This window comes from Exophiala mesophila (genome assembly GCF_000836275.1).
Source record: "Exophiala mesophila strain CBS 40295 unplaced genomic scaffold supercont1.1, whole genome shotgun sequence".
Taxonomy (NCBI): Eukaryota; Fungi; Ascomycota; class Eurotiomycetes; order Chaetothyriales; family Herpotrichiellaceae; genus Exophiala; species Exophiala mesophila.
In genome coordinates, this window is record NW_015622504.1 from 4479161 (window position 1) to 4506957 (window position 27797).

The window sequence follows — 27797 nt, forward strand, 5'->3', positions numbered from 1 at the left end:
AGCTGGTTACGTTGTTGTTCAACGGCACAATACAGATTTGGAATTGTTATCGCGAAGGAATGTGGAAGAGAGTCGCAATAGGTTTGACGTCCGGGAAGATGGAACAAACCGAGCAAGACCTTCCGTCTTCGAACCGATCACGGCTCGAGCAGAAGCTGGACCTACTGACTTTGTATATGGTTGATGAGAACTATGGAATACATCGCAGTTCTTGGAAAAATGCCGTTTGCATGGAAGGCTTCGGCAATATTTCGCAGAATGGGACCCGGCCGCGGAATGACGGTCCCAAATGGGCCGTGTGTCCCATCTTAGCTTGGTTCCTCGATCAAGGCACCATCGGATCATCGCCATTGCAGCCGAATATATTGTTCAACTGATCTCCCATATCTTCTCGAACGAATGAATCTTCCAATCTTCATAACAGGATTTTGATAGGGTCATTTCGTCCAGGGCCAAGATGGATTCCTCAGATTTCGAGTCGAAAATTGCGCGGTCTATTGAAGAAGGAATCGTGGCGGGCGCAGCATGCGTCGCCGGTCGAAAAGACGGTGAGATCATCTTACTTTGTGTAGCTCGAACTTCCCGTCTAGCACCTTGGTTGTCTAGAAAGCTGCGAGGTGACAAAAACAGAGTGTGGCGAAACTGACATCCCTGATATAGGCACCATCTTCTACAACCGTGCCTTCGGCAAAGCTGGCGCGGAACCTGACGCTAGCTCGATGAAAGTGGACACGGTTACATGGGTGGCCAGCTGTACTAAGGTATGCTAACTGTGGGATTTGGTATAAGCCATCAGGAAACAGCTGTTTGTCTAAACTCTATGGCTACTAACAATGCTTGTGTCAGCTTCTTACAGCCATCTCGGCACTAAAATGCGTCGAAAAAGGTCTTTTGAAGCTTGATGCCCCAATCAAGGAAGTTCTCACCGATTTCAACACGCTCGATGTCCTAGAAGGCTTCGACCCTGAAACCGGTAAACCTATCCTGCGCAAGGCCAGCAAGGAAATCACTCTCCGCAAACTCCTGACACATACGTCAGGCTTTGCCTATATTGGCATGAATCCGGCGCTTACAAAGTATTCGACAGATGTTTTAGGTATGCCTGTAGCATTCAGTTTGGATGCCCCGAAAGACAGCTGTGAGGGACCACTTGTCTTCGAGCCCGGGGAGAGCTGGACGTACGGTGTTTCAATCGAGTATGCGGGGCGGTTGGTCGAGCGAGTGAGCGGAGTCAGACTGGGAGAGTTCATGCAAGCCAATATCTTCAATGTGCTCGGAATGCCCTTCACCACGTTCCATCCGTGGGACCACCCAGAAATTCTGGCCAAGATTGGCGGCCGAGCTTGGAGGGATCACGAGACTGGCAAGGTCACCGTTGATCAGAGCGGATGGTTCCCTTTCGAGCGCCCTAATGCCGACTACGGTGGTGGAGGTCTATGGACCTGTGCGCAGGACTACATCAAGGTGTTGATGAGTCTGCTACTGAACGACAGCAAGCTCCTTCGACCAGAAACTGTTGATGCTCTTTTCACCCCGCAGCTGAAGGAGCCGAATCTGAGCGCTTTAGGAAAAGAGCTCTCTACTGGAATTATTTCTGCAGCCATGACCAATGGGTTGCCTAGAGATAGCGAATTCAACCATGGGCTAGGAGCAGCTTTGTGCATGGAGGAGATACAAGGGCACTGTTCGTCCGGCATGCTATTTTGGAGTGGACTTCCAAATTCCTTCTGGGTAGGTCTCTTGTCTTCAATTTGCACAAAAAGAAAACATCTGTTCCATTCTCCATTCCGATCTCGACCAGAGCCGTTGATTTGTTCTCCACACTGATTAATTTTTTCCTAGTTTATCGACAGAAAAGCAGGGACTTGTGGAATTTATGTTTCACACATGTTGCCGCCAGGCGATGCACCAACTCTAGAGTTGAATGCGCATTTCCAACGTTATGTATACAGCACTGCGACAAAGAGTTAAACACTCTTATGGTTTAGAGGCCGACATGAAGTATCTGGCACAGGACGGCGCTAGTCAACATAGGAACGAGGAGTAGATTGATGAGCGACAGAATGCTTCAGATGCTGTAAGGATGATGCGATGACTCATCAGATTGGTTGGACTCGAGGACTATACATGTTAATTATACTCTCCAAATCGAAGTCGATTTCATATGGAAAATCTTGACCTCTTCGAGAGTTCCCCCCGAAACTTGAGCTGGAAGGACTAGCAACCAGCGCCGAATCTTTCGTTTTTTGATTTTCCGCGCCTCTAGACTGCTCAGGAAGAGTGCCAGAGGCAGGCTGAGGAGGTGCCTCGACAACACCTGATCTATTACCCGGTGAAGACGTGCTATTGTGCTGCTCTCCTGGAAATGGGCCAATATCCTTTGCCTGATGGACAATCTTCAATAGTCCGATGGCATGACGAGCAGAGCCGTACACCTCTCTCAAGCGTCTTAGACATTGGAGGGTTTGTTCCAGAAACAGTGCTGCGGCTACCCGTGCTGAGACATTGACACTGCACATGTCGCTGATATGCTGCATTCCGGCGAAAAGGAGCGCAACGATTGCGATTGGGGCAAGGCGTTCGATGAGACCTTCATTCATCAGCCGTTTCGCAACTCCAGTGCTTTCTTGCGCGGCTTCGCTCAGCTTCTGGCCTGCAATCACCTGAAGTGCGTGTGCAGCCGATTCTAACGGCAAATCTTGACGGCATTGTGGTAGATGTACCATGCTGCAGACGGAATGGTATACAAGGTTTAGAAGTCCCTGGTGAAGACGCACAATGTCACAATCTTGCGATGATGTGTTGGGGTCGTGGAGGTCTTTCAAGCTCGAGCGGTACTGCGCACTCCATTGGCTCAGCTCTTGGTCCAGGCCGACAACGTCACGCACAGTCAAATCCGACTCCCGCGGAACAAGGACAACTTTGATCTCTGAGTTGGAAAAACGGCGGTGACCGCGAGGCACATAGAGCGTGTCGAGAACCCGGCCAAAGATCACGCATAGCTTGATCTTTTCGATCCACAATTGATTCAAGATGTCCGCCTGACGTTCTGTCACCAAAACGTCATTCCTCCGGAGAACATCGATAAAGAGTCGAGTTTGAAAATCGTCCAGAGTGGGTATGTCAAGGTCGGCGTCGCCTTCGAGGATGGTGCTTTGACGCCGCTCAGTGAGACAAGTCAGTCTCTCTCTCGTATAACAGCACCACCATAGCTTCCGTCTAGATTGTTGTTGAGCCAGAGACAAATCGTAGGGGTGTGCCCTTCGATTAAGTCCGATCTCATAGGCATAAGAAAGGCCGATCCTCAACCAATACCACCGACCTTTGATATCTTCGGGCATATCGTACCAATAAGTCATTAGGAGAGTAGCTCGAATCAAGGTCATGGGATCAAGCTCGACATTGAAGTCAAATAGTAGCTATATGCAGCGAAGTCAGTGAACTTGCGAAGATAAGAGCAACGACGCTCGGAGAACCCTGTTGGCCTACCCTGACCTTCTCGAAAAACTTGCAGCGTGCTTGTTCGCGACTCTTGAGGCCTTCGTTGTGGAGGTACCGCATGTCGACGAAAGGTACACCACAAAACATGACTGCTTGGAATAGGATTAGGGGAATTTTGTGCATGTGGCCGTCATTGTTCAGAGCCTGCAGAAAAGTCTCAAGGTCCAGCAATGGTAAGAAAGGATGGACATAGAGGAAGTAGCTTTGTAAAAGCTCGTTTTGTAGTGGACCTTCGGGCACTGATAACGCTCGCTTTTGCTCCAGAAACATCAAATCATCTGGAGCTAACTGGCTTCGGACTGGCTGGATATAGTCGGGCAGTCTAGTTCTGCGGAATGGTTGCTGTTGGGGAAGTGAGAATCTTGTTTGCAGATTCCCACCGATTGTTTGGGTAGCACTGGGCCACTCATCCACAGTTGGATACGGTTGAGAAAATTCCAGGGAGTGCATGGTGACATCCTCGCCAGGAGCACGATAGTTGGCTGAGTCGTGGTAAACCGAGAACGTGGAAGAGGTTGAGCGGCCATGCGTGGCGGAGAGAGCTTGATCTAAATTGAACTCCAAAGCCTGAGGTGCGTAGGCAAGAAAGTTTTCGATTCTGGAGCTCACGTCCTGTGGTAGCTGGTCTTTCAAAATATTATCTGCTTCGCTGACGTTCTCGTGGGCAGGAGCAATCGTGTGCATGTCGAAGATATGAAGGCCGGTCGGAACACTCTGGTGCTCTTTGGCAGTGATACTCCGGATTGCGCGTTTCGCAGGATCCGACGAGCACTCGATGCCCGCACTGGAGCAGCTCGCACAAGGAACGCCATTGGTGGTTACATTGCACCGGATTTTCCTGATGCGACAGGCTGAACATGCCTTCGATGCCCTGGTACGGAGCTGCGGCATGATTGTTTGTGATCATTGCAACAAGACATTGTGGATGTTTGGGCGAAGGTTAAATACTGATGCAGTGGTTGAGCGTCTATGATTGGAAGACACGACTTAATTGGGAAATTCGAGATTTTATATGGGTAGCTGGGATAGAAGAATTATTCAAAAGCTGGGGGATACCTCGACCTTGGAGATCCAGGCCCCAAGAACCCCGCTTTATGATGTCACGTGGATAAGTATGGAGTAATTGCTAAGACGGAGATACTTTCTGAGTCCCACTCCTTAAACGCTTAGCCTCATAGCGCTATACTTCGACCCTCGCAGCTTTCCAGGGATTGGCATCTCCCCGTGGGACATAGGCAACCTGGGGCATCTTGATCTCGATCCAAGTCATGCCATGGTGAAGTCACCCCATCTAGATCAAGCTGCACAAGCGCGGGTGGAGACTCATCTGATATGGGCTTAAACGAGGCAGAGATTCCGAAAGAGCCTCGGCCACGGCCACGCCTACCCGATCGGTTTGGCCTCATCCGACCACCGAATCTCGGTATGTCGCAAGGAATGAGGTGGAATAGATCGAAGTCGGCCATGCTATCCGGCACCCTAGATAGCTTGTCATGGCGGTTGGTTGGGTATATCTTCATTGCTGTCTTCGGACAATCCTGATTCCACCGTTTGTGGACCACCTCGCTGTCGACGAAGGGCTATTCAACTTTGTACAGCTTGATTGTTCTGAAGTCGCTGAGCTTGCTCAATTTTACATCTTTAGATCTGAGGTCAGAACGCGACGATGCCAATTAAGTCGCGCTGGACGATCGATATTCCAAGATGCTCCCTTCCAACCTTTCTCTTCGGTTCTTCCGCCAATCTTCCTCATGCCCCCAATAACCCGGACAAAGTCTATCTTGCCGAAGCTGCCCGTCCCGGGACACACTTCCTCACACGTGCATCCTTCCAGCTATGGTGTCAACGATTCGCTCTGGGACTTCGGGAGTCTGGGTGGTTTCATCCGGGTGACCGTCTTCTTCTCTTCAGCCCTAACGATATATTCGTGCCGGTCATTTTCATGGGGACAATCATGGCTGGAGGCATCTTCACGGGAGCCAATCCAACGTTTACCTCTCGAGAGCTGGCTTACCAGTTGCGAGACTCTGGGGCCACGCTGATACTTTGTCACAACTCTGCCCTTCAGACCGGACTACAAGCAGCCAAAGAGGCACGTCTGGATTTGTCACGGGTCTTTGTCTTCGACAGTGCGGTATATGATGGCTCTGGGTCAGGTGTGGCCGGTGCTGCCTACTGGGGTGATCTCATTTCTGCAAACGCCGAGAAAGCCAAACACTTTGTCTGGGACGATTTGACCGGCCCAGGCGAATCTGACCGCATCCTCGCGCTCAACTACTCGTCAGGAACTACTGGCTTTCCCAAAGGAGTTGAGATCAGCCACCTCAATTACATTTCTAATACTATGCAGACTGTGTATGCAATGCAGTTGCACCCGGACTACGAAATGAGAAAGGCGACGGGCATCTCGCTAGCATACCTCCCTCTCTATCATGCATATGGTCAAACGGTTTACATTGCCAGCTATTTCCACCATGAACGAACAGTACTGGTAATGGCCAAGTTCGACTTCGTTCAAATGCTCGAGTACGTCCAAAAGTACAAGGTTACGGATCTCCATCTTGTACCGCCAATTGCTTTGGCACTAGCGAAGCACCCGATTGTTGACAAGTATGACTTGAGAACGGTCAACTTCATTGGGTGCGGATCTGCCCCTCTTGGGAGAGATATTGCAGAACAAGTTGAGCGAAGATTGAATCGGAAGCGAAAAGAGGAAGAGATGCTGAATATGAAACAAGGTTGGGGTATGACCGAGTAAGATTCCACAATGCTAATTTCTCCTCGCAAATGCGTCAATGTGTGGAAGCACTGACTATGTGATCAGAACCACATGCTCCCTTCTTTTCCCGTACATCAATGGCGTGGTCAATGATAACTCAGTTGGCGAGCCCCTTGCGGGCACTGAGGCCATGATTGTGGACGAACATACTGGCAAAGAAATCACTGCTCGAGGTCCCGAAGCTCGAGGAGAATTGTGGTGTCGGGGGTTAAATATCATGAAAGGGTATGTTCAATCTTCCATCTTTGCCGGACACCAAAACCAATGGACAATCTCACACCACCAAATTTACTAGCTACTGGAAGAATCCCCAGGCCACAGCAGAGACCCTCACACCCGACGGATGGCTCAAAACTGGCGATATCGCTTATGTCACACTTGCCGGAGAGTTCGTGATTGTCGATCGACTTAAGGAACTCATTAAGGTCAAGGGCCATCAGGTTGCCCCTGCAGAGCTTGAGGCATTGCTTTTAGAGCATCCCGCCATCAATGATGCTGCGGTCATTGGCATACCGACGCCGGATGGCGACGAGTCCCCTCATGCTTTCATAGTACGCGAGCCCTCCAAAGCGGGTAATCTAATGACTGCAATCGAAATACAAAAATTTGTTGAGGCAAAGGTGGCTAGATACAAGCGCTTGTCGGGTGGGGCGACATTCGTTGAGGAGATTCCACGAAATCCAAGCGGGAAGATTCTGAGAAGACAGCTACGCGATCGATATGTGTCGAAGAAAGGATACAGTGCGCGGTTATAGATGTTACATCGGGATGAGTCGATCACACGACCAAAAGTAGAAAGGAGATCATGCGGTCTCAAGTCTCAACATGCAGAGGGACTTCGCTGGCATTGATGCAAAAGTCGCGGACCAGCCTTTCGACTCCGGAGTATGAATTCGCAAGTGTACCTGTAAGCCGTTAGAGAATATCCCGCACAGTTGAAGTGCTCGATTCCTGTCCATCGTTCGTAACCTGGCTAAATGATGGGTATGCCAACACTTTCCGCTTCGTTTCGGAACCAATACGATAGCACTCTAGTACAAGTGTCGAGTCGGTCGTCGGCTAGACCCTGTCAGCTTATTTCGCTCCAATTCTTCTCCGAAGATGGATATCCAGGAGCCCCGGCACATGCATCCCCATGGGGACAGATTCCCCCGGACGCCTAGAGATAGCCGAGGACGCAGCGGAGACACTTACCCTTTTCGACATACAGCCTTCGTCAACACAACAGCCATATATATGAATCGATCCTGGAATACATCAAACCTTGGAAATAGTGTGTAAATCTGTTTCAACCCGAACTGGACAACCAAATAAGCTATGGCGGTTCCAAAAGAGGCCAAAAATGAGCCCACCACCTTTCACGGCGAATACCAAGAACGTGACGATCAGAAAATGACTCCTGTTCAAGTTGCAGAAGATGGTCGGACCCTCCAGCAAGAGATTGAATCGTATGAGACTCGTGACGTGGATATTTGGACAGTCATGGCTTGTGTGGTACGTCGTTGTGCTTGATTCCATAGATGAAGGGGCAGGAAACGGCGAGAGTGAAATGCTCAGTTGGCTCACCAGACTTGCAGGCAATCGCATTCACCTACGAAGCGTGTCTCTTCTCCTTCGTTCTACCGTCTGCTATACTTTTGACGATCAATAGCGCTATCGGACCATCGGATCGGATTTCTTGGATCCCTACAGCGTGGACTCTAGCCGCGGCTGTAGTCACTACCATCGCTGGCCGCTGTAGTGACATCTTCGGACGAAGGAATTTCTTCCTTGTGGGCAACGCCTTAGGGCTAATTGGTAGGCAAGCTCTCGCCTTCGAACAAGATTTCGTCGCATGAGAGTCCGCACAGGGAACTGAATTAGTTACTACAGGCTGTTCTATTGCGTCCAGGGCACATTCAGTTGGGAATATCATAGCTGGGTCGACTTTAATGGTTCGACCCTCTTTCTACACGGTGAACTCAGCTGATATGGATTACAGGGCGTCGGTGCAGGACTCCAGCAGCTCGCATTCGCAGCCTCTAATGAGATCGTACCTAAGAAGTGGCGAGGAGTGGTTGTGGGTTTGCTCAACCTCGCTGCCTTGCCTGGCTCAGCGTTCGGCTCAGTTATTGGTAAGCTTCTCTACGCGAGGGACGTTAACCCCAAATGCAAGGAGACTAAACATTCCCACAGCATATGCACTGGTTGCTCACCTGAACTGGCGCTGGGCGTTCTACTTAGGTATCATAGCTAACGGGTTTGCTCTTTGCCTCATTGCCATTTTCTATTGGCCTCCGCGTTTCGTGGAGCTTCATGCAGACGGAAAGACGCGCCTTGAGCAGGTCAAAGAGATAGATTGGATTGGCTTACTACTCTTCGGAGGAGGACTGGTGAGCTTCCTCCTCGGAGTGTCATGGGGAGACAATCCATATCCATGGATCAGCGCCCAGGTCCTCGCACCCCTCATTATCGGCGGTAAGTTTCTCCATCATCTGAGCACCATGCTCTGATTTTGACTGATGTATCACAATGAAGCTCTCTCTGTGTTAGTTGCTTTTCCTCTCTGGGAGGTGTTCAGCTCTGACAAGGTCGCCAAACTATGTCCTCCATCCATGTTTCGCAATGTTCGTGGTTTCGACGTTCCGCTGGCTGTTACCTTCCTCGGTGGGATGATGGTAAGCACATCTCCAGCACCTGTGCCGAATGATTGACACTCTGACTGAATGTCCTTGGTTTTGCAGTTCACTGGTCTCCAGGTGTTGTGGCCTCAAGGTAAGAAGGTTTGATCCTGATACAAAGGAGTCTTGAGCACTTATACGACGTCCACAGAGGTTCAGCTGCTATACACTGTGATTCCCACTACTGTTGGCTGGTATAGTCTGGCCTACAATGCATCTGCCATGGGTAAGCAAATTCTTTGGTGGATTCCCATTGACCGGCCACTAGCTCACCTCAGACTCATAGCGGGTGGTTTGATCTCCGGTGCCTTGTTTGCAGTCATCAAAAAGACAAACCGTCAATATCTTGCAGTCTGCATCATCCAGACAATTTTCATCACCTCGCTCTCCTCTGTGACACAGCACACCCCAGGAAGAGCTATTGCATTTGTGGCAGTTGCTGCCTTCGCCGTTGGCGCCCAGCAAGTGATCGGGATGCTCATTATCCAGTTCGGCGCGAAAGACCATGAAATAGGACTTGCCTCTGGGTGAGTCCAATCTGCTCCAGATCGGCAAGACATTTTGTCATCTGAGCGAAATATTGAATATGCTGGCTAATTATTTAATTGGCAGGATATCAAACTCAGTGAGATCAACTGGCGGCGCTATCGCCATTGCAATCTATTCAAGCATTTTGAACTCGAAGGTGAAGCACAATCTAGCCGCAGAAGTGGGAGCTGCTGTTGTACAGGCGGGCCTGCCGGCTACAGAGATTCCAACTTTCATCAGTATGTGTTGCGCTGCCAGAATCCCGACTATTCCCCTTTATTTGGCAGGATTCAGAAGGTCTCATGCTGATTCATCTTAGTGGCGCTGGTTTCTGGGTCCGTTGCTTCCTTGGACAGTCTTCCAGGGATGACCCCTCAGATCTTGCTGGCCGGCATTAATGCGGCGAGAGGCGTATATGCAGACGCCTTTCGAATGGTGTTTCTCGTTAGCCTCGCTTTCGGAGGTATGTCTGGCCTGCAGTCCCGCGAAGATGTTCGTACCAGGGAGCATTGGCTAAATTTGTCTTGTACCACAGCATGTGCATGCATTGCCGCAGTCTTTGTCACCAGCGTGGATCACCACTTGACAAGGTGAGCTTTCATCTCAGTTTGATGCCGGTTGTCCAATAAATTATCACTGACTCGCTTCTGTAGACACACGGCTGTCCATGTACACAAACCACATCTTATGGGGGCCAAAGAAGAGAATACAGCTGACTGGACCGAGACGGAGAAGAAATGAGGGAAGCAAGCTTGCCAAGTCCGGATACTGCTCTGGACCGAGTCATGTCAGGCTTGAGCTTATGGCCTCTTGAGAAGAGGATAGCAAAAACCCACAATCTGTAAATCTTTGTGATTCTTGCCCTAATTCGTTAAGACGCTGGCTATGATACTTCGTGCTCTTTTAGACTATGTTGAAGAAAGTTACAAGTCTCATGATCTAAGAAACTATCTCCGTCAGCAAATCTTGCGGCCAAAACGGAGCGTCTTTGCCATTCCCCCTCGTGCCAACATTGTACCTGAGCTCGACTTGGTCATTGTCAAACTTGATGATCGGTTTGACAGTTCGGTGAATCGAGTCGATTGCCTTGCTTGGTCTGTCTTCGAAGAAGGCATCATTCAAGAGCGTCGACGCGCAGCCTTCCCGTATCATTCCAAAATATTCGCGCAATGTGAAGTTCATGTTATGGTAAGACCTGGATGTCGAGGTTATCCTATCAGCTAAGACTTTTCTCGGTATCAATCTGACACTGCTGCAAATGACGAGAATGCAAGCTTGAAGTAACATAAGACTTACCTGTAGACCTTATTCCCGTTCCTCGCCCAGACATCTTGCCAAACCGGATCTGGATATTCGCCGACTTCGTCGACAAGCCATTGATTGTAGTAGTTCAGTGCCAAATCAATCTTGTAACTCCCTCCCTCATCTGCCCTGCGCATTAAGGCATTGAGGACAGCGACCGTCCCAGCAACTCCGACCATGAAGTCACTGTTCGGAAAGACGGGCGTGATAGCTTCACCATCGGGAAGACCCATTGCTCGTCCGAAGCCCGCTGATACACCAACACAGGCGTCACTAACTTGCTGCCAGCCAGCACGATGACTCCATGGTCCATGCCACCCGTAGGTGTTCTCGCGAACCGAGATAATACCCCTGTCACGGTCCTTGACTGAATCGAGAATGGCTTGTTGGCTAAATCCGTACTTGTCGAGTACACCAGGTCGATATCCCTGGACAACAACATCGGCATCATAGATAAGATCCCGTAGCTTTTGCCTGTCGTCTTCTTTTGTCAGATCCAGACTGCACTGCCATTTGCCCCAGCCCATGTCTACTGCGAGGATGGTGAAATCGGCGATATGAGGAGACGTGACGCGCATTACACTGGCACCGAGTTCTGCTAAGCCGCGAGTCACCGCAGGTGCTGCTATAACGCGCGTTAAATCAACAATTTTGAGCCCAGCAAGTGGTCGCTGGGCAGTCGTTTGTAATGTTGGAGGCCACCAGCAAGGTCCATGTGCAGCAGAGGTTTCGACTCGGAAAATCTCATATAGACCGACGTGTGCATTCCCTTTTCCGTGTTCGGTAGATCGAAAGGATTCAACTGTCTCACAGATCACTCCTGCCTGCTTGTAAACCTCCGATGCAAGGTGCTGCATGGTGGAGGAGTCGATTGTAGCCATTCGCTCAATGAACGGCTTCATTGCATCGTCCCAAGTCTTCAGCTCAGGTTCGTCCATGGGCAAGCCCAAACTTGTTAACGTGGGATCGGGATTCATACTTCCATGAAGTTGGAAGTACCGCTTGTCTTTCGTGCAGTATATACTTGTTGCGCATTGTCTGTAAAGTGACGAGCTCATGTTGTGAATGTCGTAGTTAGGAAACAGTTCATATAGTCGCGCAGGCAGAGGCGTCTGCTGTAAAGAAATTGCGCGATCTGTCCCAGGATCGATTGTCCAAACAAAAGTTGACATGAAGAACAGTTGTGCATGGTCTGTATTGATCTCAGCGCCCGCAAGCTGAATCCCATATTTCCGCTTCACCAGGGCGGCCACCGTACAAGCTTCCAAGGCTTTCAGACTTGCTGCTGACTCCGCGAAGCGCCAATTAATGGCTATGGATGGCAATGGAGAACCTGTGAAGCTTATCTGATCGGCGAATTCGAGGGCTTCAGAGGGAACATCCTTGTTGAATCTAGGGTTCTTCAGTAATGCTTCTAGCAGGAGGCGTCGGGCTTCAAGCTGAATCGAATACGGCGAGGTATCAGATCCAGCAGCAGCAGAATCACCCATTGTCCGTAGCAGGCGATCAGCAGGTGGAAAGTATGGTTTCTGAGATCAAAGTTTTCAAAAACAGTGTCATGTTCCACTCAGACTGCTCTCTTGTGGCTATATGCAAGTTGCACTGCGTTCTGGCTGGTTATTATATGGACACCTGGCTATGATCAGAGTATTTCTACTTCGGTACTCGGTAAACTGAATCAGCATCTACGACAGCATGCAGCTTTGGCTAGTCTTTGTCGAGGAGAGGTGCCCACGGGCGCTACGGCTGAACTGCAATTACACGAGAGCTTCGCCTTGGCCAAACACTGAACGACAATTCATATTTTAGAGAGAACCATGACAGCGATTTTCAGGTACTTGCAGATTTTATGGCGCCTCGGTCCGCGGTCATGCCTTCCTGGTACATCGATACGCGGATGGCTGCCCGAGGGCCCAAAACGGACATGTAGGCCGCGGGTGGACCCAGTCGCTCACTTCCGCGTTCACATCGGAGGACGGGCCAAATAAAGTACCACTGCGGTAGGAGAAAAGTGTAGGATTGATGGGGTACTCCAAAAGACCGAGTTCTGATCTAAAAGCCAGACTCGGCCGTTGGCTGTTTCAGCAAGTCATCCTGACAAGCGGTCCAGGCGAGTGGGCAGAATAGAAATGTTTCAGAATTCAGCCACCAAGACCTCAGGGTGAAAGTCAAGCCGATGCCTGTGACGTTGACAAGACCAAAGACATCAACAACACGCGTAAGAAGATGGATCCATGTATTCTTGTTCATGCACTTTTTTAATTTTCTGTCCTGAGAGTGAGGGAGTAAGAGAGAGCCTTTGGTACTCGAGTTGGATGGCTTGATGCATTGAATACTACAACGCCATAGCCTGAGTGCCTGGGTGCCTGGGTGCCTGGGTGCCTGATTCCTGATTAGCCACATCTTATTAGAAGCGAAACTCGAGGTACTTAGTCTTGGGTAACAATACGCGTGGTGGTGATTGTACCTATCTTTGTCGACAGAGGGGGAGCCTAGAAGGTGGCCGAGATGAGATGCGGGCGCAGACTGGAGATTAGGAAAGGCCGTTATGGAGGCTTGATGGCTCCTTCCCGTCCCAACCCCTGCTCCTGCCTCCATAACCTCCCCTAATGATCTCAAGTCTTGGCACACCGTCTTTTAATCTTCAACCGCCTTTGCACGTTTCCACCCCCGTCTTTCTCACCACGGACTTCGATCCCTCATCCTACAGAGTACTCATTATAACACCCATGCTTCGAAAGGGGCCGAGGGGCCACATCAGGCCCTGGTGTCCCGCTTTCACACTACTGTATCTCATGATGAATCCATAATTATTAAAGTACGGTATGTCCGCCCCATGCCTGATTGTGGATTCATTCCGACTGGCCGTCTCACGATGGATGGCCCATCTCATCTGACCATCACCGTGGCGCCCCACGTTGCCAAACAACAAGGATCACAGTGTACACAGGCACACAGGCTACAGCAGGTAGGTACAGCAAGAATGACATCTGTTGATCTTCTTATAAACCTCCCCCGGCTCCACCAGGTAGGTCTTCTTCTCCCTCGTACTCGACATCACTGTGTATTTCTGTTAGCACTCTCACATTCGTTTATTGGCTTGAGGTGTCGGTGACCCTCGCCGTTCATTCTTTATCCCCAAAGTACGATTGTATCGTACGTTCAGTCTTTTGTCAAGCCATTCGCTGTTGTTTCTATCTATCAATCCCGGACCTTGTTACCTCGATCCTGTTTCACCAGCCTCGTCGGACACCGTCCCCATAAAAAAAATGGTTGCTCTTCTCGCCGCCAGCCTCGTGGCCGCATTGGCTGTTTCTCCAGCAGCCGCCTTTTGGCGACTCCCATGCAAATCCCCCATCGTCGTCGAGCGATCGGATCCTATCGTTCAGCCTGGCCAGGTCTCCAACCATCTCCACACAATCATGGGTGGAAATGCTTTTGATTTCGAGATGACCTACAATGACACTCAAAAGTCCACCTGCACGTCTTGCACCGTCGCTGGTGATTTCAGCAACTACTGGACCCCGACCTTGTTCTTCCAACACCAGGACGGAACCTTCGAAAGTGTGCCTCAAATTGGTGGTGCTTTGGTTTACTATCTTCAACGTGGAGGCCAGGGCGAAAAGATCCACGCCTTCCCCGCTGGCTTCCGCATGGTCGCTGGCAACCCCTTCAAGCGTACTGCCGGCAACGACTTTGCTAGTCAAGCCATCAGCTACAACTGCTTGGATTATAACGGTCCTGCAAAGCCCGAAACTCCCAACTTTCCAAACTACAATTGCCCCAATGGTCTTCGTGCTCAAGTGTTTTTCCCTGCTTGTTGGAATGGAAAGGACTTGGATTCCCCCGATCACAAGTCTCACGTCTCATACCCTGCCAATTCCTACAATGGTGGCTCATGCCCTCCCGAGTTCCCAATCCACCTCATCTCCATCTTTTTCGAAGTCATCTGGGATACCAACAAGTTCGCTAGCAAATGGTACGGCAACAAACAACCTTTTGTCTGGTCCATGGGTGATCCCACTGGCTATGGCGGTCACGGAGATTTCCTCATGGGTTGGGATCCTGCTCATCTCCAAAGAGCCGTCGATCAATGTACCAACGACAGCGGTCGTGTCGAGGATTGCCCGGTCTTCAATCTCATTCCAGACAAGCAGGCCGAGGGCTGCAAAATCCCCACCGGTGTCAACGAAAAGGTTTCAGGAATTTTACCAGCTCTACCCGGCTGTAATCCAGTTCAGCCAGGCCCAAATGCCAGCCCTCAACCAAACACGTGTGGCGCTCCTACCGAGATCGATTACTCTGATCAATCAGGCTTCGTTGATCTAACATCGAAGGGTTGGGGCTATACGGGCTGTGGTACCGATGACTACTACAATCGGGTTTTGACTGGTGCAAGTACTGCCAACGATCAAATGACAAATGAAGCCTGTGTTGCTTTCTGCGAAAGCAAAGGGTTCTCTATCGCTGGCACTGAATACGCTCGAGAATGCTTTTGTGAGTCCAAAGTTTGGTTAAGATGGTCAATTGGGTGTTAACAGTAACTAGGTGGCAACTCTCTCCCTGAGAAGGCCAAGCCCATTCCCGGCGTTGCTGGCACCTGTAGCATGCCTTGCATGGGTAATGCAGATCAGTTCTGTGGCGGTCCTGGCGTCCTCACCCTCTACACCAAGGGTACACAAAATACTGGCGCCCCTGGCGGCCGTGGCAGCTCCAACGGCGGTGGCAGCACTCCACCGGCTTCTTCCCCTGCTCCAGTGGTGCCTTCATCTTCCGCTCCAGCTCAAAGCTCTCCTGCTACTTCATCCACGACAACGACGAAACCTGTGACTTCAAGCACAAAGGCACCAACACAACCCGCTTCTTCGTCCAGCACAAAGGCACCAGCACCAGCCTCTACCACCAAGGTAAGTTCCTCTAATCTGATCCCCGGTAGATCCTCGACCACCAGTGTGGTCGAGGTGAAATACAGAGTCATTGTCTGACTGATCAAACAACAGGCTCCAGCACCGGCTCCATCGTCCTCCAACACTGCTTGGGCGTATCAAGGCTGCTTTGTCGACGAACTCAACCCTCGCAGTCTACCACAATGGTCCAACTTCAACGGAAACACCATGACGAATGACAAGTGCATCGCATTCTGCGAGTCTCGCGGCTTCAGCATTGCAGGCACCGAGTATGCCGGAGAATGCTTCTGCGGCAACTCACTGACCACAGCCAAGCTTGACGAGTCCAAGTGCAACATGTCGTGCAAGGGCAACAGCAAGGAGAAGTGCGGTGGACCAGCTGCGCTCAGCGTGTTCAAGAAGGGAGCCGCCAAAGAAAAGAGAGCTAGCTTCATGGTGGCGGAGAAGCGCCACTTGGGTCACCTCGCCCGCCATGGACGTCGCTCTGCTGGCTTCTGATTGCCGACTTTGACTTGAGTCAAGATTTATTGATGGGAAACCCCGTACGTCGGGCTCAGAACACCAAACATATGTCATTGATGGACAGGATGTGTTTTTGGATGAAGTTATGTCCTCTGTCGATTGTATCAGTTGGATCAACGTACCGACATCGCCAGTTGTCAGTCGTCTGTTGCATTAACCTTCTAGCTCAAATGTATTAACTATATACATCACATTTATGCCCTCATTATCAATCACAGTGCCCAGAAAGAAATGATATCAATTGAATATCTAGGCGTGCATGACTTGAATATCTTGTATGATTCTCTATCTTGCGGTATTCAATTGGTTGGGTACCACTATCTCTGTGGACCCGGTCAAAGAGTCGGCCATCGCTCTTCCGTCCCTGGGGGATTGAGCAAGACGTGGTGGGTCGATGATATTCATCTCTGATCATAACGCGAGCCCAATGGAGGTCATCCCTGAACATGGGGATGGGATATCATTATAGAAACGTGTTGCGTGCGTTAAGCTGTTCTCGACAGGCAAACGATCAGACTCCCAATTCCTGCGTTGATTTCCTATAGCTGATGCTACATGATGTTGACGCAAAGAGACCTGGAACGGCCCGGCTCATCCGGGCAGAATTGCTTCCGGATCGACCATAGCATTCAGTTCCATTATGACCTATGACGTGGTATAGATCAGGCGGGGGTTAACTGCGACGGGAATTGAGATTTCCCAATCTCCCATTCGGCGATAGGAACCGTGGCGAAGTGGACGTATTGTTAGTATTCTCCCTCAACGTCATCATCATGTCGACCCCCGATCAAGGGACATATTTCGGCAACTGATTACCGTCATCTTGACGAGGATTGGGGACGGCGGTCGAGGCATCCGGGTCCTGACCGCCATGTGGTGATCGAGTCTCGTCCATATCAGTCGATCGAAAGGGGATTTCATGGGGATTTTGAAAAGTTATTGCAGGTGGGACATCCTCATCACGGGCTCGGGCTCGGGCTCGGTCTTCGGCGGCTTCCTGGTCTTTGGATTTAGAGGATTTTGAGTGTTGTTGCTGTTGCCCAGAAGGCGCAGCAAGTGATGAGTGGTCGACATATGGCGGTAATGAAGTTTTGGTCAGTTTTTCTTTTGTCTTGGTCTTGGTCTTGTCACCTCCAGTCAGAGAGGAAGTCAGAGGCGAGTTCCCCGATGCAAGGGCCGTGCTTGTGGGAGTGAAGCCCGGTTTCTCTTTCTCGCCACGTGATGATCCCGTCGGCATCGCGCTCATGGCGTCTTCTCCTGATACACGGCGACGATTCCAGAGTCCATTTGAACTGCTTGTGACTGATGTCGCGTGGGCGAGGTCTGCACCTAGGTAGTCGTTGCCCACCCCACTGCTAGGGAAGGAGGACTGGGTGGTTCCAGCGGGGAGGATGACGGTGGTTGGATCCCCGTTCTTCTTGGATGAAAACTTCTCCACCTTTTCCGCACACTCGACTTCGAGATCCCATGTCAAGAAATATTCGCGAGCGACGTTGAAGGTGTTAAAGCTTGGGCATAGCGGCGTTTCGAGCTTGGAGCCCAGATTGGCGTTGCCGAGACGGAGGTCGCAGAGGGCACCCAGATCTAGGCGTGTGTCTGTGTCTGAGTCGAGTTTGAGAGACGGTGATAATGGCTGATCTAAGGATTTCTTGGCCAGAATGGGAAGCTCGTATGTCTTCCGCTCAGAATATGTGCCGGCTGCCCGGCAGCGCACGTGGGTTTTGAGTTGGATCGAGGCGTTGCGTAGCACGACTCGTGGGAACCCAGTCGATGTATCGACGGTGGTGTTTTCGGGCGTTTGGTCTGGTGTCAGAGTTATTAGGAATGGAATGGGCGTGGGATGGAGCAGCTGGATCGTGGTGGGAGCTTCGACTTTGAGGGTGAATGAGTACTTGGGAATGCTGTCTCGGTGGAAGAGGGAGCGTGCTCGATCGCGTAACCCTAGAGAGGTACCGGCATGTTCGGGCAGTAGCTTGAGAGTAGAGATGGTGATGAGACGACTGTCTTCGATCAAGCCCCAATCCTGGATTGGTTCTGGGGTTGATAGTGGGTGAAAGGTGAGGGGAAGAGTCGAAGTCTTGCTCTGGGGTTTACGTATCTTGTGAAGGCCCTCGGGCTCGGTCAGGGTGGTGGATAGGACATATTCGACAAAACACTCGGCCTGACGACCAAACATGATTCTGCTGTGATGATTTGACGGGGGCAGCACCAAATTGAGGCCGTCCTCGTCGGCGGTGGTGGTGCCAGAGAAATGGTCTTTGGGCTTCCACTTGTCGCCGGCGAGAACGGAAGTAGGATCAGCTTGTGAAGGGATGATAAATTCAAAAGGCCAGGAAAATGTGCCTGGCTTGTGGGTATATTGACCTTCGTAGAGGACTTGTTCGAGGTCGAAGAGAGTTGTACGTCCTCGGTGGTAAGTGACGGCTTGTCCATGCTGTTGGATGATCCTCGACTTGGTCCGTCCCCACAGGTTGACGGCGATTTTTCCAATGGCACTATCTTCGGCCGTGTTCAAGACGACTTGTCCCCGTATGACATCGCCTGGTGAGTACACTTGTCGGGGATTCTGGATATCAAAGGACAATCCGGGGGAATTCTCCGTCTTGGTGAGTCCCATAGTGAATGGGATTTAGCACTGCCGTGTGCCCCTTTGTGGTTCAGATCTGGGTCTGGAACTCGACCCACATTGTTTGATAAAGCTCGATTTATATATGGGGAAATAGATCATGAGATAGTCTTGTGCCAAAAGTACATTGGGCCAGGGTTAAGGTCAGCGTCAGCAATTGCCTCAAGGTCTGCCTCGATTTTGGGTTCCGAATACGTCAGGGCACAAGACGGTTCAGCCTTGGATCGACGTGATGGTAGCTCCCATTGGTGGTTTGGTTCTGCCTCGGGTGGCTTGCATTAGCTCCATAAGGCGGATTTCTACTTCGCCCAGATGCTCCCAAGGTATAACATTGATGAGTCCTAGGCACAGCGATTTGTGGTTTGGTGGTTGGTTCTGTTTTTGTAGAATGTTGAGTCTAATATAGAGATAAAATGTTTATGGCCTGTTGTCTTGATCGCATCACGGCAGGCACGACACGTGAGCTGAGCGATGAGGGATCAACACGTGAGAAATGGGAGCAATCCAACCACGTGATTTGAGATGATTGGTGCCTGAGCATTTTGCTCTTCAGCTCACGGGCAGTGATCTCATCAAAAGCCTAACAATAGATGGTGAATTCCTGGTGCCTGGTTGTGTGCCATTTCTGCAATGGACAAATGATAAAAATGAAACCTCAGAAAAGAAAAAGCGTCCAGTTAGGCTGTGGAATTAGATTACACCAAGCCTTTAGGCATGAAATGATCTCTCTATCTATACCCAGCATCAGACGATTCAAGATCTGTCTATCCTTCTAGGAGCATTTTTCAGAATGCGAACATGACTGCCGATCACACGCCACCAAAGGACAACCCTGTATTGTGGCTTACAACTTGATCTTCCTGTCAGGCTTAAATAGCCCCTCCTTTCCGGGCTTGATGGCCACGAACGTCACTATACTCTCACACAAGACCTGACCAGACGAATCCTGAATGACAGCCTTTGTGGTAAACTTGTTCCTATCCAACTTGTTGGTGTTATACCAGGCGCGGACTTGGACGACCTGACCTGTCGCGACGGGCCGGCGATACTTGACGGTCAAATCGCCTGTGACTGTGGCCCAGAGTGGAAGATCATGGCCCGGCCGGGGGTTTTCTACTTGCAGGCGATAGTTATGGCGCCCCAATAAACCTGTGACCTCGTCGGCGATACAAGCGGCCATGCCGCCGTGCATGATGCCCGGATAGCCATTGAGACCATTGGCCAGAGCGATAAAACACCTGACTTCCTGGATTCGGGGTTGAAAATGGTCGGGGGGTAACGTGGGGTTGGTTTGACTGAGGTCCACGAGCTTATACTGTGTCATAAACGCTGGCATGGTTTCTGCTGTGGCTAGGGTTCGCGCGAACAATGCATCCCGTATTGCGTCTTTGCCCCTGCGCGATATCGTGTCTATCGTGATGAAGCTCTGATCTTTGAGAAGCTCGACACACCATGGCACTGAGTTGAAGTAGGCAGTATTTTCGTCTGTCGCGGAAATGGCGCTGGCATCAAGTGCAATTAGGTCGTCTGCCATGGTGGGATACAAGGAACTTGATCAGTGTTTTGCGATATCGACGTGGAAGGATTGTTTCTAGGGTTGTAGGACCTTGCAGGTCAAACAAATCTGTTGTTATCAGGAACATGCCCGTCTTTTCAACCACCTTCGAGTCGAAAAGGGTTCTGGCAAGGGAATGGATTTGGCAAAGACGTCGTTACCTCGGTACTTGGCGGGTAACAATGTCGAGAAAGCGATCGGAGCGAGATGTGATTAGCCCCACGTGATTTTCGGCATATCTACATGCCAACCCAAAATGAGATGTAGACAGAGCTCTATTAGGCTCTTGCTACATACATCTATACAGAGACTCACTGACTGCGTGATTGGTCCTATAGTACAGCGATGGTTACCAAGATATCACCTGATCCGACACATCATTCTCGGCTGTCAACATGCTATACAAAGCCCTACAAGACAACAAACCAATCTACCTCAAATTTGGTCGAGGAACACTTGTTTCCAGAGTCTTCAGAAGCTTTTGCATTTCTAAGCCTTGCTCACTCGTCGACTGTTTCTTGCAGTACACCTTCTCAAGTCACTTCACAAGCCACGGGTATATCTCACTATTACAGACTGCTCATCTTCTCCTCCAACAAATGCCATGCCTCTCATCGACTCAAAGCCACTGGCCCCTCCCAAACCCCCTTGTCATGCCGTGCCATACCATGTTATCCCGTGCCGCGTTGGTGGAAACATGACTCCAACTGTCCCACGATTCTCACATTTCACCAGTGCCTGTGCCCATGCCATGATTGTATATCTTCATTAATACTGCAAAAGAATTCGTGCCCTGCCCTGCCCTGCCGTGCAGGGCTATGTTGACATCCAACGCCATGGTTTAAGTTTGCTTCTAACGCGCATGTCGGGCCCTGCTGGCACCCGTCCTTCCAAAATCATGTACATAGAACGCGAGCGGCCTCTCACTTGACCAGACTGGCCGCCGCTGCCGCTGTCGCCAGGTCAGATCTCCCGCTCAGACTCCGGGGGGCCACTGTCAACCTCCTCAAGTTCGAATTCGACGCCGATGATGTCATTGCCGCATGTGATGCCCGTTTGGCTTGTGCCGTGCCCAGTGAAGCACCGGGCGCGGTGGACTGTCGACGTGCCCCTGCTTTGTTCGGTGATGAATCCTGTCGAAGGCTGACGGGGGCTTTGAGTCCGCCTGCCGGGGGTTGCGGCAATGGCCGCGCTCCTCCTGACGTCGTGATCGAGTTGACTCTCTTGATGGGTGAACTGCCCATCCCGCCTGCAAAGTTCCGCCGCGCAGCAGCAGTGCTCATCTTGATCCCCGTGATGAACTCGTGCTTGTTCGCCTCATGTGGTGTCATCCTTCGAACTGGATCCCATTTCAAACACTTTGTGATAAAATCCAGAAATGCTTCGTCGTCGCATTTCAGCACCTGTCGCAGTTCCTTGGAGCTCGGTCGTCGTCGTCGTCCCTTGGACGACACCGTGATTCGCGGCTTGCCCATCGAGTCAAAAAATAATTTCTTCCGACTACTCTTTTCAATCAAATGCTTTTCCGGGGGTCCAAACACTTCCATGATACACGCCAATTGCTCCTGCTCGTTCTCTCCAGGGAATATTGGATACCCAGTGAATAGTTCAGCCAATATACACCCAACGCTCCACATATCGATTGGCATGCCGTACGACATGCCTAATATCACCTCGGGCGATCGATAAAATCGTGATTGGATGTACGTGTACACCTTCTCGTTTTCGAAACAGCTCGATCCGAAATCTATCACTTTGATCTCCGAATGTACTGGGTGGGCAAGCAGAATATTTTCCGGTTTGAGATCACAATGGATTACCTTGTGTTGTTGCAGCAGAATTAGACTCTGCAAAAGTTGTTTGGTGAATCGTCGAATCAGTTTGAGTGAGAACCCTCGGAAGTCGTGCGCCTTGATGAACTCGTAAAGATTCATGCCCAAAAGGTCCGTCGAGATACATAGGTGGCCTCGGAAGTAAAAGCTCTGGTCGAAATTAACAACGCTGTGCTTCTTGTGCGGATCCTGTTCCTTGTCAGTAATTGCTCATCAAGTGGTTCAGCCAAACTCACCCATTCTCGGAGCTTCTGGAGGATGTTGACCTCAACCAAAGCTTGTTGATGAAACCGTTTCTTGTTGCGGATGATCTTGACTGCAACAAGAATTCCTGTCTTGTGGTCGACACACCGCACAACTTGACCGAAGCTACCTTTGCCCAGCAAGTCAACGACTTCGTACCGGTACGCGAGATGATCACCTTCCACGATGTTATAGTCACCTCGGTCATCATCGTAGCCAAAGTTGGAGGATGCCGAATTCAGATCTCCAATGATTTTCCGTGCTTTGGCAGTTCCTGTAAAGTAAATGTGGCCATGGTCGACAATCTCCCCTCTTTCGAAAATGTTCAGATCGAACATTCGCGAGGCTGTGCCGGCAGACATCCGGCGGACTGGCCTGGCTCTGGCCCGCAGTGCATCGAGTTCGCGGGCAGCCGACTCGAAATCTTTCCGTTTGCTCGCCAGTTTTCTCATCTCCTCTTCTGCGACAAGGTCGTCCCGGTCCAGAGGCGGCTCTTGCAGACGCTGGGAAGGTTGTTTGGCGAGCACGTGAGGAGCGTTAGACGTGAGCGACCCCGATCGATTGGTATGCATCATCAACGTTCTCCCAGCATCGACTGCCGGTCGAAGGTTCGACGGCTGCGACATTGTGCTGTCATGGCTGTCTTGTCTCTCGGGCGCGGTGTTGGTGCCAGACGTTGACGTTTGTCTTCTCGAACGAAGGTAGGACGGCCTTTGAGAGGGGCTCGTGTTACCGGCTTGAGGATTGGTCCAACTTGCAGACGCCGGAAGCTTGGGTGGCGGCATATTGTCATACTTGGCCAGTTTATCGCTCTGGACGACAGGTTCAGGGACCATGGATTCACTTCGTTTCCGGCTCAACTTCCGTCTCAGCGCGGCCGTCGAAAAGACGGATTCGCTTTCAGACGGCTTGTCGACACTAGCAGGACTTGCAGCTGGGTCGGTCTTGGGAGTTATAGAGAAGCTTGGGGCTCGTGGTCCGTTCGGTTTCGCAAGGCTCGGATTTCTGCTCAATTCAGTCATAAAGTTGGGTCTCATATGGTTCACAAACTCTCCATTGGATTTTGGCACGGAGGAGGAGACAAAGGGCGAGATGTTTCTTGTGTTGGACGTTGCAGTCTCGAATGAGAACGATGGAAGACTTGGGCTGTCATCACTGGGTGCCCGAATCTCAGCCGACCTTAGAGCATGATGCGAGGTGCTGCTTCGTAACAACGCTTCCTCAGCTGCTTTGTGAGAGCGTGAAAAGAATGTGGCTTTCGAGGCCGTCATGGGCGTGCTTGGGGTCTTCATCAGATTTCGAGATGTGGGCGGGGTCATCGAGCCGTCTGTAGATTCGACACTGGAGTGAAACGACTTTATCTTGGCGGCTGTTGGTGTCCCAAGGGGCAATAAATTCAGTGGTGGCAACCTGAGGGTCTGAAGATTCTTCTTGCTTGCTTTCAATGGTTGCTTCGCCTTGGTATCAGTGTCTGCAAGATGCAGGGCTGGTTGTGGTGGTGGGTTGGTAGAGACGTGTGACGACGTACTCGGGGCGCGAGGGGTCTCTAGCGCCTTCATGGCATCGGCGAGCGAAGCCACAGTTGGGCTTTCAGAGATTTGTACGTCGAAGGGAGGGAGACTAGAAGAGCGAGCAGAGAAGAAAGGTTGTTCATGTTCACTACCGGGTGATTCGTACGCCTTAGGTATGGCAGGCACCGGAGGAACCTCGAGCTCAAAAGTGGTAGTTCCCGACGTGTCCACTCGTGGCTTAGGGGTGGGCAAGCGTGAAGAATTGACAGCCTGGGGTAGCCTGGGCGGTGGGTTGGCTGCATTTCGCACAGAGCTATAACTAGTAGTTGACGAAAGTGACTGGCCCGAACTGTAAGACTTTCGATTGGGATCGGGGGTGGTCCGCGAAGAGGAAGGAGTGAGGCTCTTTCGACTTGTGAGGACTGGAGAGACAATATCTGAGTGGGGAAGTTGAGGAAGAGGTTCAGGCTGGGGAGTTGGGGGTGCCTGCGAGATGCGGCTCTGTGGTAGCGGAGGAGCCGGTGGGACGATGGACATACGTTTCATGCGCCGTGCGTCTGTCGGACTGACGGTACGAGCACCCAGTCCGGTAGCGTGAGGTGGCATGACCGACATTCTCCGGTTTCTGTCTGTATTGCCCCCTGGTGTGGTCGTCCTACCAGGTGTCGATTTCTCTCTTGTTGGAGTATGTTGTACCCCTGTGGAGGTAGACCTCGATGGGTCTGGAGTTCTCGACGGTGTAAGAAGGTCCTTGGAGACCTTCTTCCGGGGACCGAGAGAGCTTTTAAACTGAAGGCTCTTGGTACTCTCTGAACTAGACTTTCTCCCCCCAGCGCTTGGCCTTCTCTTGGGTGCCGGTGCCTTCTCTGACGAGTCTGGGGCAATGAATGTGCCAGGACCGACTGATTTCCGCGGGGCTTTGGTTGTGGTCCCACCAGCATTATTGAATGAGTTTGGAGGAAAGTGGCTCTGTCTCCTTCCCCTCAGGATCGAGGTTGTTGAAGCTGACATTATGTCAGACCGTATCGAGTTTCTCGAAGTATTCGACGCAGTCGAACTCTTGCGTGTAATTGGTATCACACCTGACCCCTTCCGAGCCGGGATAGGAATGGCCGGTTGTGTGGCCGGTTTCTTCTGTTCACTCGTGGAGGCAGGAGGGTCATTGGACGTAGCCTTTGCGGGCGGTTTAAGAGAAGGGGATTTGCCGGGAAGAGGGAAGTGGTTCAAGCTCGGTTCTGTTCCGACAATTGTGTCCTGAAAATCGTCAAAATTGAAAGTGGGCTCAAGGAAATCCCCAAAGTCTAGGCCTGCATCACGTTCCTCTTGTGGAGAGGCTTTGGGCTGTATGGATGCAAAGCTGAAGCGGGAAATGTCGTTGATGGATAGTTCTTTGGTGTATGGATCCTGGGAAGCAACTGCAGAAGTCCCACGTAGGGAAGCGAAGTGGGAGTTGCTGGTGGACCTACCAGAGGAAAGAACGGGTTAGTGAATGATAAGACTTATATTGTGGTGAAATTGTGGAAGCTGCGACCGGACACGCACCTTTTTCCGCCATTGACATTGTTGCCATGTTCCAACGAACGTGGTCCCATGAGAGTTTTGGCATTGGGGATGGAGGATTGCCTTCGTCTGGAGGTCAGGGTCGGGCCCTGGGCAGTGGATGTTGCATTATCTGGAGGGTCTCGTGAGCGAGAAGGCGCTGTATTGGTAGAGCTGTTCAGGGCAAAGGCGGAAGGAGGCTTTCTCGAAGATTGTGTGTTGGCTATAGGGTAGGCTGGTGTCAGTGGGGGTTGATGTCCTGCAGGTAGCCCGGGGATGGGTTTCGTACCACCATTGTCTTGATCATCGGCCTTGATCGAGTTTGTGTATCTTGAGGTGGTAATCGAAGACAAGGGTGCATTTTGTCGATAAGGCATGGCTATGGGTACGATGGCACGTCGGCCCTAAGGGGCAGGCCGTGGTGTTTCTCTGCCCGTCACCTTTGAGGGTGAGGTGTCGACATTGAAATCCGCTGGATTCTCAACGCATCTCCAACAACAAATTGACAGAGTTTGGATATCGAAGTCGTAGGATAGTGGCCTACGTCGCGACCGATTCACGAAAGGACCAGGGTGTGTGGTTGGGGCAATCAAGTGGCTGTCAAGGGCGGTGGTAGGAAGGCCAGAGAGTGGATCGTGAGGGTCAGGACACGCGTTGCTGAGAACAAGAGGTGGAATGCAGAGGGTATCAGAGCTGATACGGGGATCTCGGAAAGATAATTGATAGAGGTTGGCGTATAGAGATGAGAATAGTCGAGAACAACGAGTGAAAGGTAGGACAACGTCCTGCAAAGTGGAAGTGATGAGGTGGTTGTTTGTGTGAGAGTACGAAGGAGTTTGCTGTTGTCGATGTTGCGGTGACGGGCCAGTCGATTGCAGACGCCAGGGATGCTGCAGGCGGAATAGCAGCTAAGACTGCATGTTGAACGTTTAAGGATAGGGACTAAACGGCTAGCCTGTAGGTGCCGAAGGCCATCCATACAATCGAGGATCCGTGCGAGTGTATTGGGGAGGCAGTAGTGGGTACACAAATCGCCTATGCCTTTTGGAGCAATAAACTTGGATGAGGGTTGCTGTTGATTTGTGGCCGAGGGGCCTGTTGTGGTTCAAAAATCAGGCCTGGTTGCCAACAAGGTCGATCATGGACAAGGGGCACACTGGGGCAACCCTAGATGGTTGGCGGGAATCAAGCAGCCTTAAGATGGTGTCTAGGGAGGTACCTACCTAGGTAGCTGCCCAGGTACCTGGCAGCACCAGTGTGAGTATGACAAACACTGGATGGTCTGGGGATGACAGTTGAGGTACTCGTTAACAGTACGATTAGGTGTGCTACGTACTGTGCTAGGTATCTAGGTACTCATTATCGGCTGCTAGCTGCACCTACACCTTATGTAGGTACCTAAGGTACCTAGGCCGGGATGCATGGAGGTACATATGGCAGCTCGTGGCAAGTTTAGGCTGGCGCTGTAATGCGAGAGCGTGAACCGGTGGCATCATGACTGGGGAAAGGTCCCTCGACTTGTTGCAGCTTCGGTGTTCGAGTAGCCCCAAAAGCCTACAAGTCGAGCGCCTACGACTACGACATGTGTGGAGGTACGCCGCACCCGAGGCTTGCCGTAGACCCGCATCTCAGGGTCAGCTCGCCGCTCGACACAAATCCGCTCATGGACCAAGTAGAACATTCGCCATCGAATACGATGAGCCCAATTGGCTTGGCTTCCTCTTCTTTCAAGTAGTATCTCGAAAATCTTCAGTGCTAGTTGGTGCTATTATGGGAGCCCTGAAACGAGCGTCAGTAGAGTGGCACTTGTGGCTAGAGAGTGGTCGAGATGTTTGCCTCAATCGATGTATCGCACTGGACGTGTTACCTTAGGCACAAACGACATGGTGCTCTGATGGCAGAATCACACATACGAGCAGTCCCAAGAATGGAGCGTCGCGACGTTTGATTTGGCAAGGCAAGACAGGTGGACACCTTCCACCAACAACAGCATAATCACCACACCAACTAAATGGATCCGCTCGCAAGGCCATCAAACCTGACCAAGCTGCTCACGTCGATATCAATATCGGTTGTTCGTGGTGTCGACATAAGAATGGGGCCTTGATGTTACCATATTGCTCAATGGATGATCACTCGCCTGCAATCTCGCCTCGAGCGTGATCTCGCGGATGTCGAATTCCACGGGTGCCGATCCAATGAGTAGAGGAGTAAGTCGCTAACGAAGTGACATCAACATGGCGCTTGCCCTCCGAAAGAACCATCAGCTCAGGCTTCCAGCTTGCTGAAGGT

At 51.1% G+C, this 27797-nt stretch overlaps 4 protein-coding genes across 5 annotated transcripts; 1 reads left to right on the forward strand and 3 right to left on the reverse strand.

Moving 5' to 3' along the window:
* Positions 1-5167: 5167 nt before the first annotated feature.
* PV10_01432 (uncharacterized protein) lies at positions 5168-7035 on the forward strand (the record flags this gene model as incomplete). Its single annotated transcript, XM_016365644.1, has 3 exons — positions 5168-6255; positions 6326-6505; positions 6576-7035. The coding sequence occupies 3 exons, from the start codon at positions 5168-5170 to the stop codon at positions 7033-7035; spliced, it is 1728 nt and encodes a 575-aa protein (XP_016229293.1).
* Positions 7036-16269: 9234 nt separating this feature from the next.
* PV10_01433 (uncharacterized protein) lies at positions 16270-18868 on the reverse strand. Its single transcript, XM_016365645.1, has one exon. The coding sequence runs from the start codon at positions 18814-18816 to the stop codon at positions 16987-16989; it is 1830 nt and encodes a 609-aa protein (XP_016229294.1). The 5' UTR covers positions 18817-18868; the 3' UTR covers positions 16270-16986.
* A 631-nt stretch (positions 18869-19499) lies between these two features.
* PV10_01434 (uncharacterized protein) lies at positions 19500-20505 on the reverse strand. The gene has a single exon (XM_016365646.1). It carries the CDS (start codon positions 20357-20359, stop codon positions 19670-19672), a length of 690 nt encoding a protein of 229 aa, XP_016229295.1. The 5' UTR covers positions 20360-20505; the 3' UTR covers positions 19500-19669.
* A 309-nt stretch (positions 20506-20814) lies between these two features.
* PV10_01435 lies at positions 20815-26421 on the reverse strand. 2 transcript variants are annotated; one of them, XM_016365648.1, is made up of 4 exons: positions 25795-26421; positions 25509-25728; positions 22449-25428; positions 20815-22401 (listed from the first exon to the last, which is right to left on the reverse strand). In XM_016365648.1, exons 1-4 carry the CDS (start codon positions 25880-25882, stop codon positions 21304-21306), a joined length of 4386 nt encoding a protein of 1461 aa, XP_016229297.1. In that variant the 5' UTR covers positions 25883-26421; the 3' UTR covers positions 20815-21303. The 2 variants fall into 2 exon arrangements, with proteins under 2 accessions (XP_016229297.1, XP_016229296.1); XM_016365647.1 differs by having other exon boundaries at positions 25509-26421.
* Between the last annotated feature and the right edge of the window lie 1376 nt (positions 26422-27797).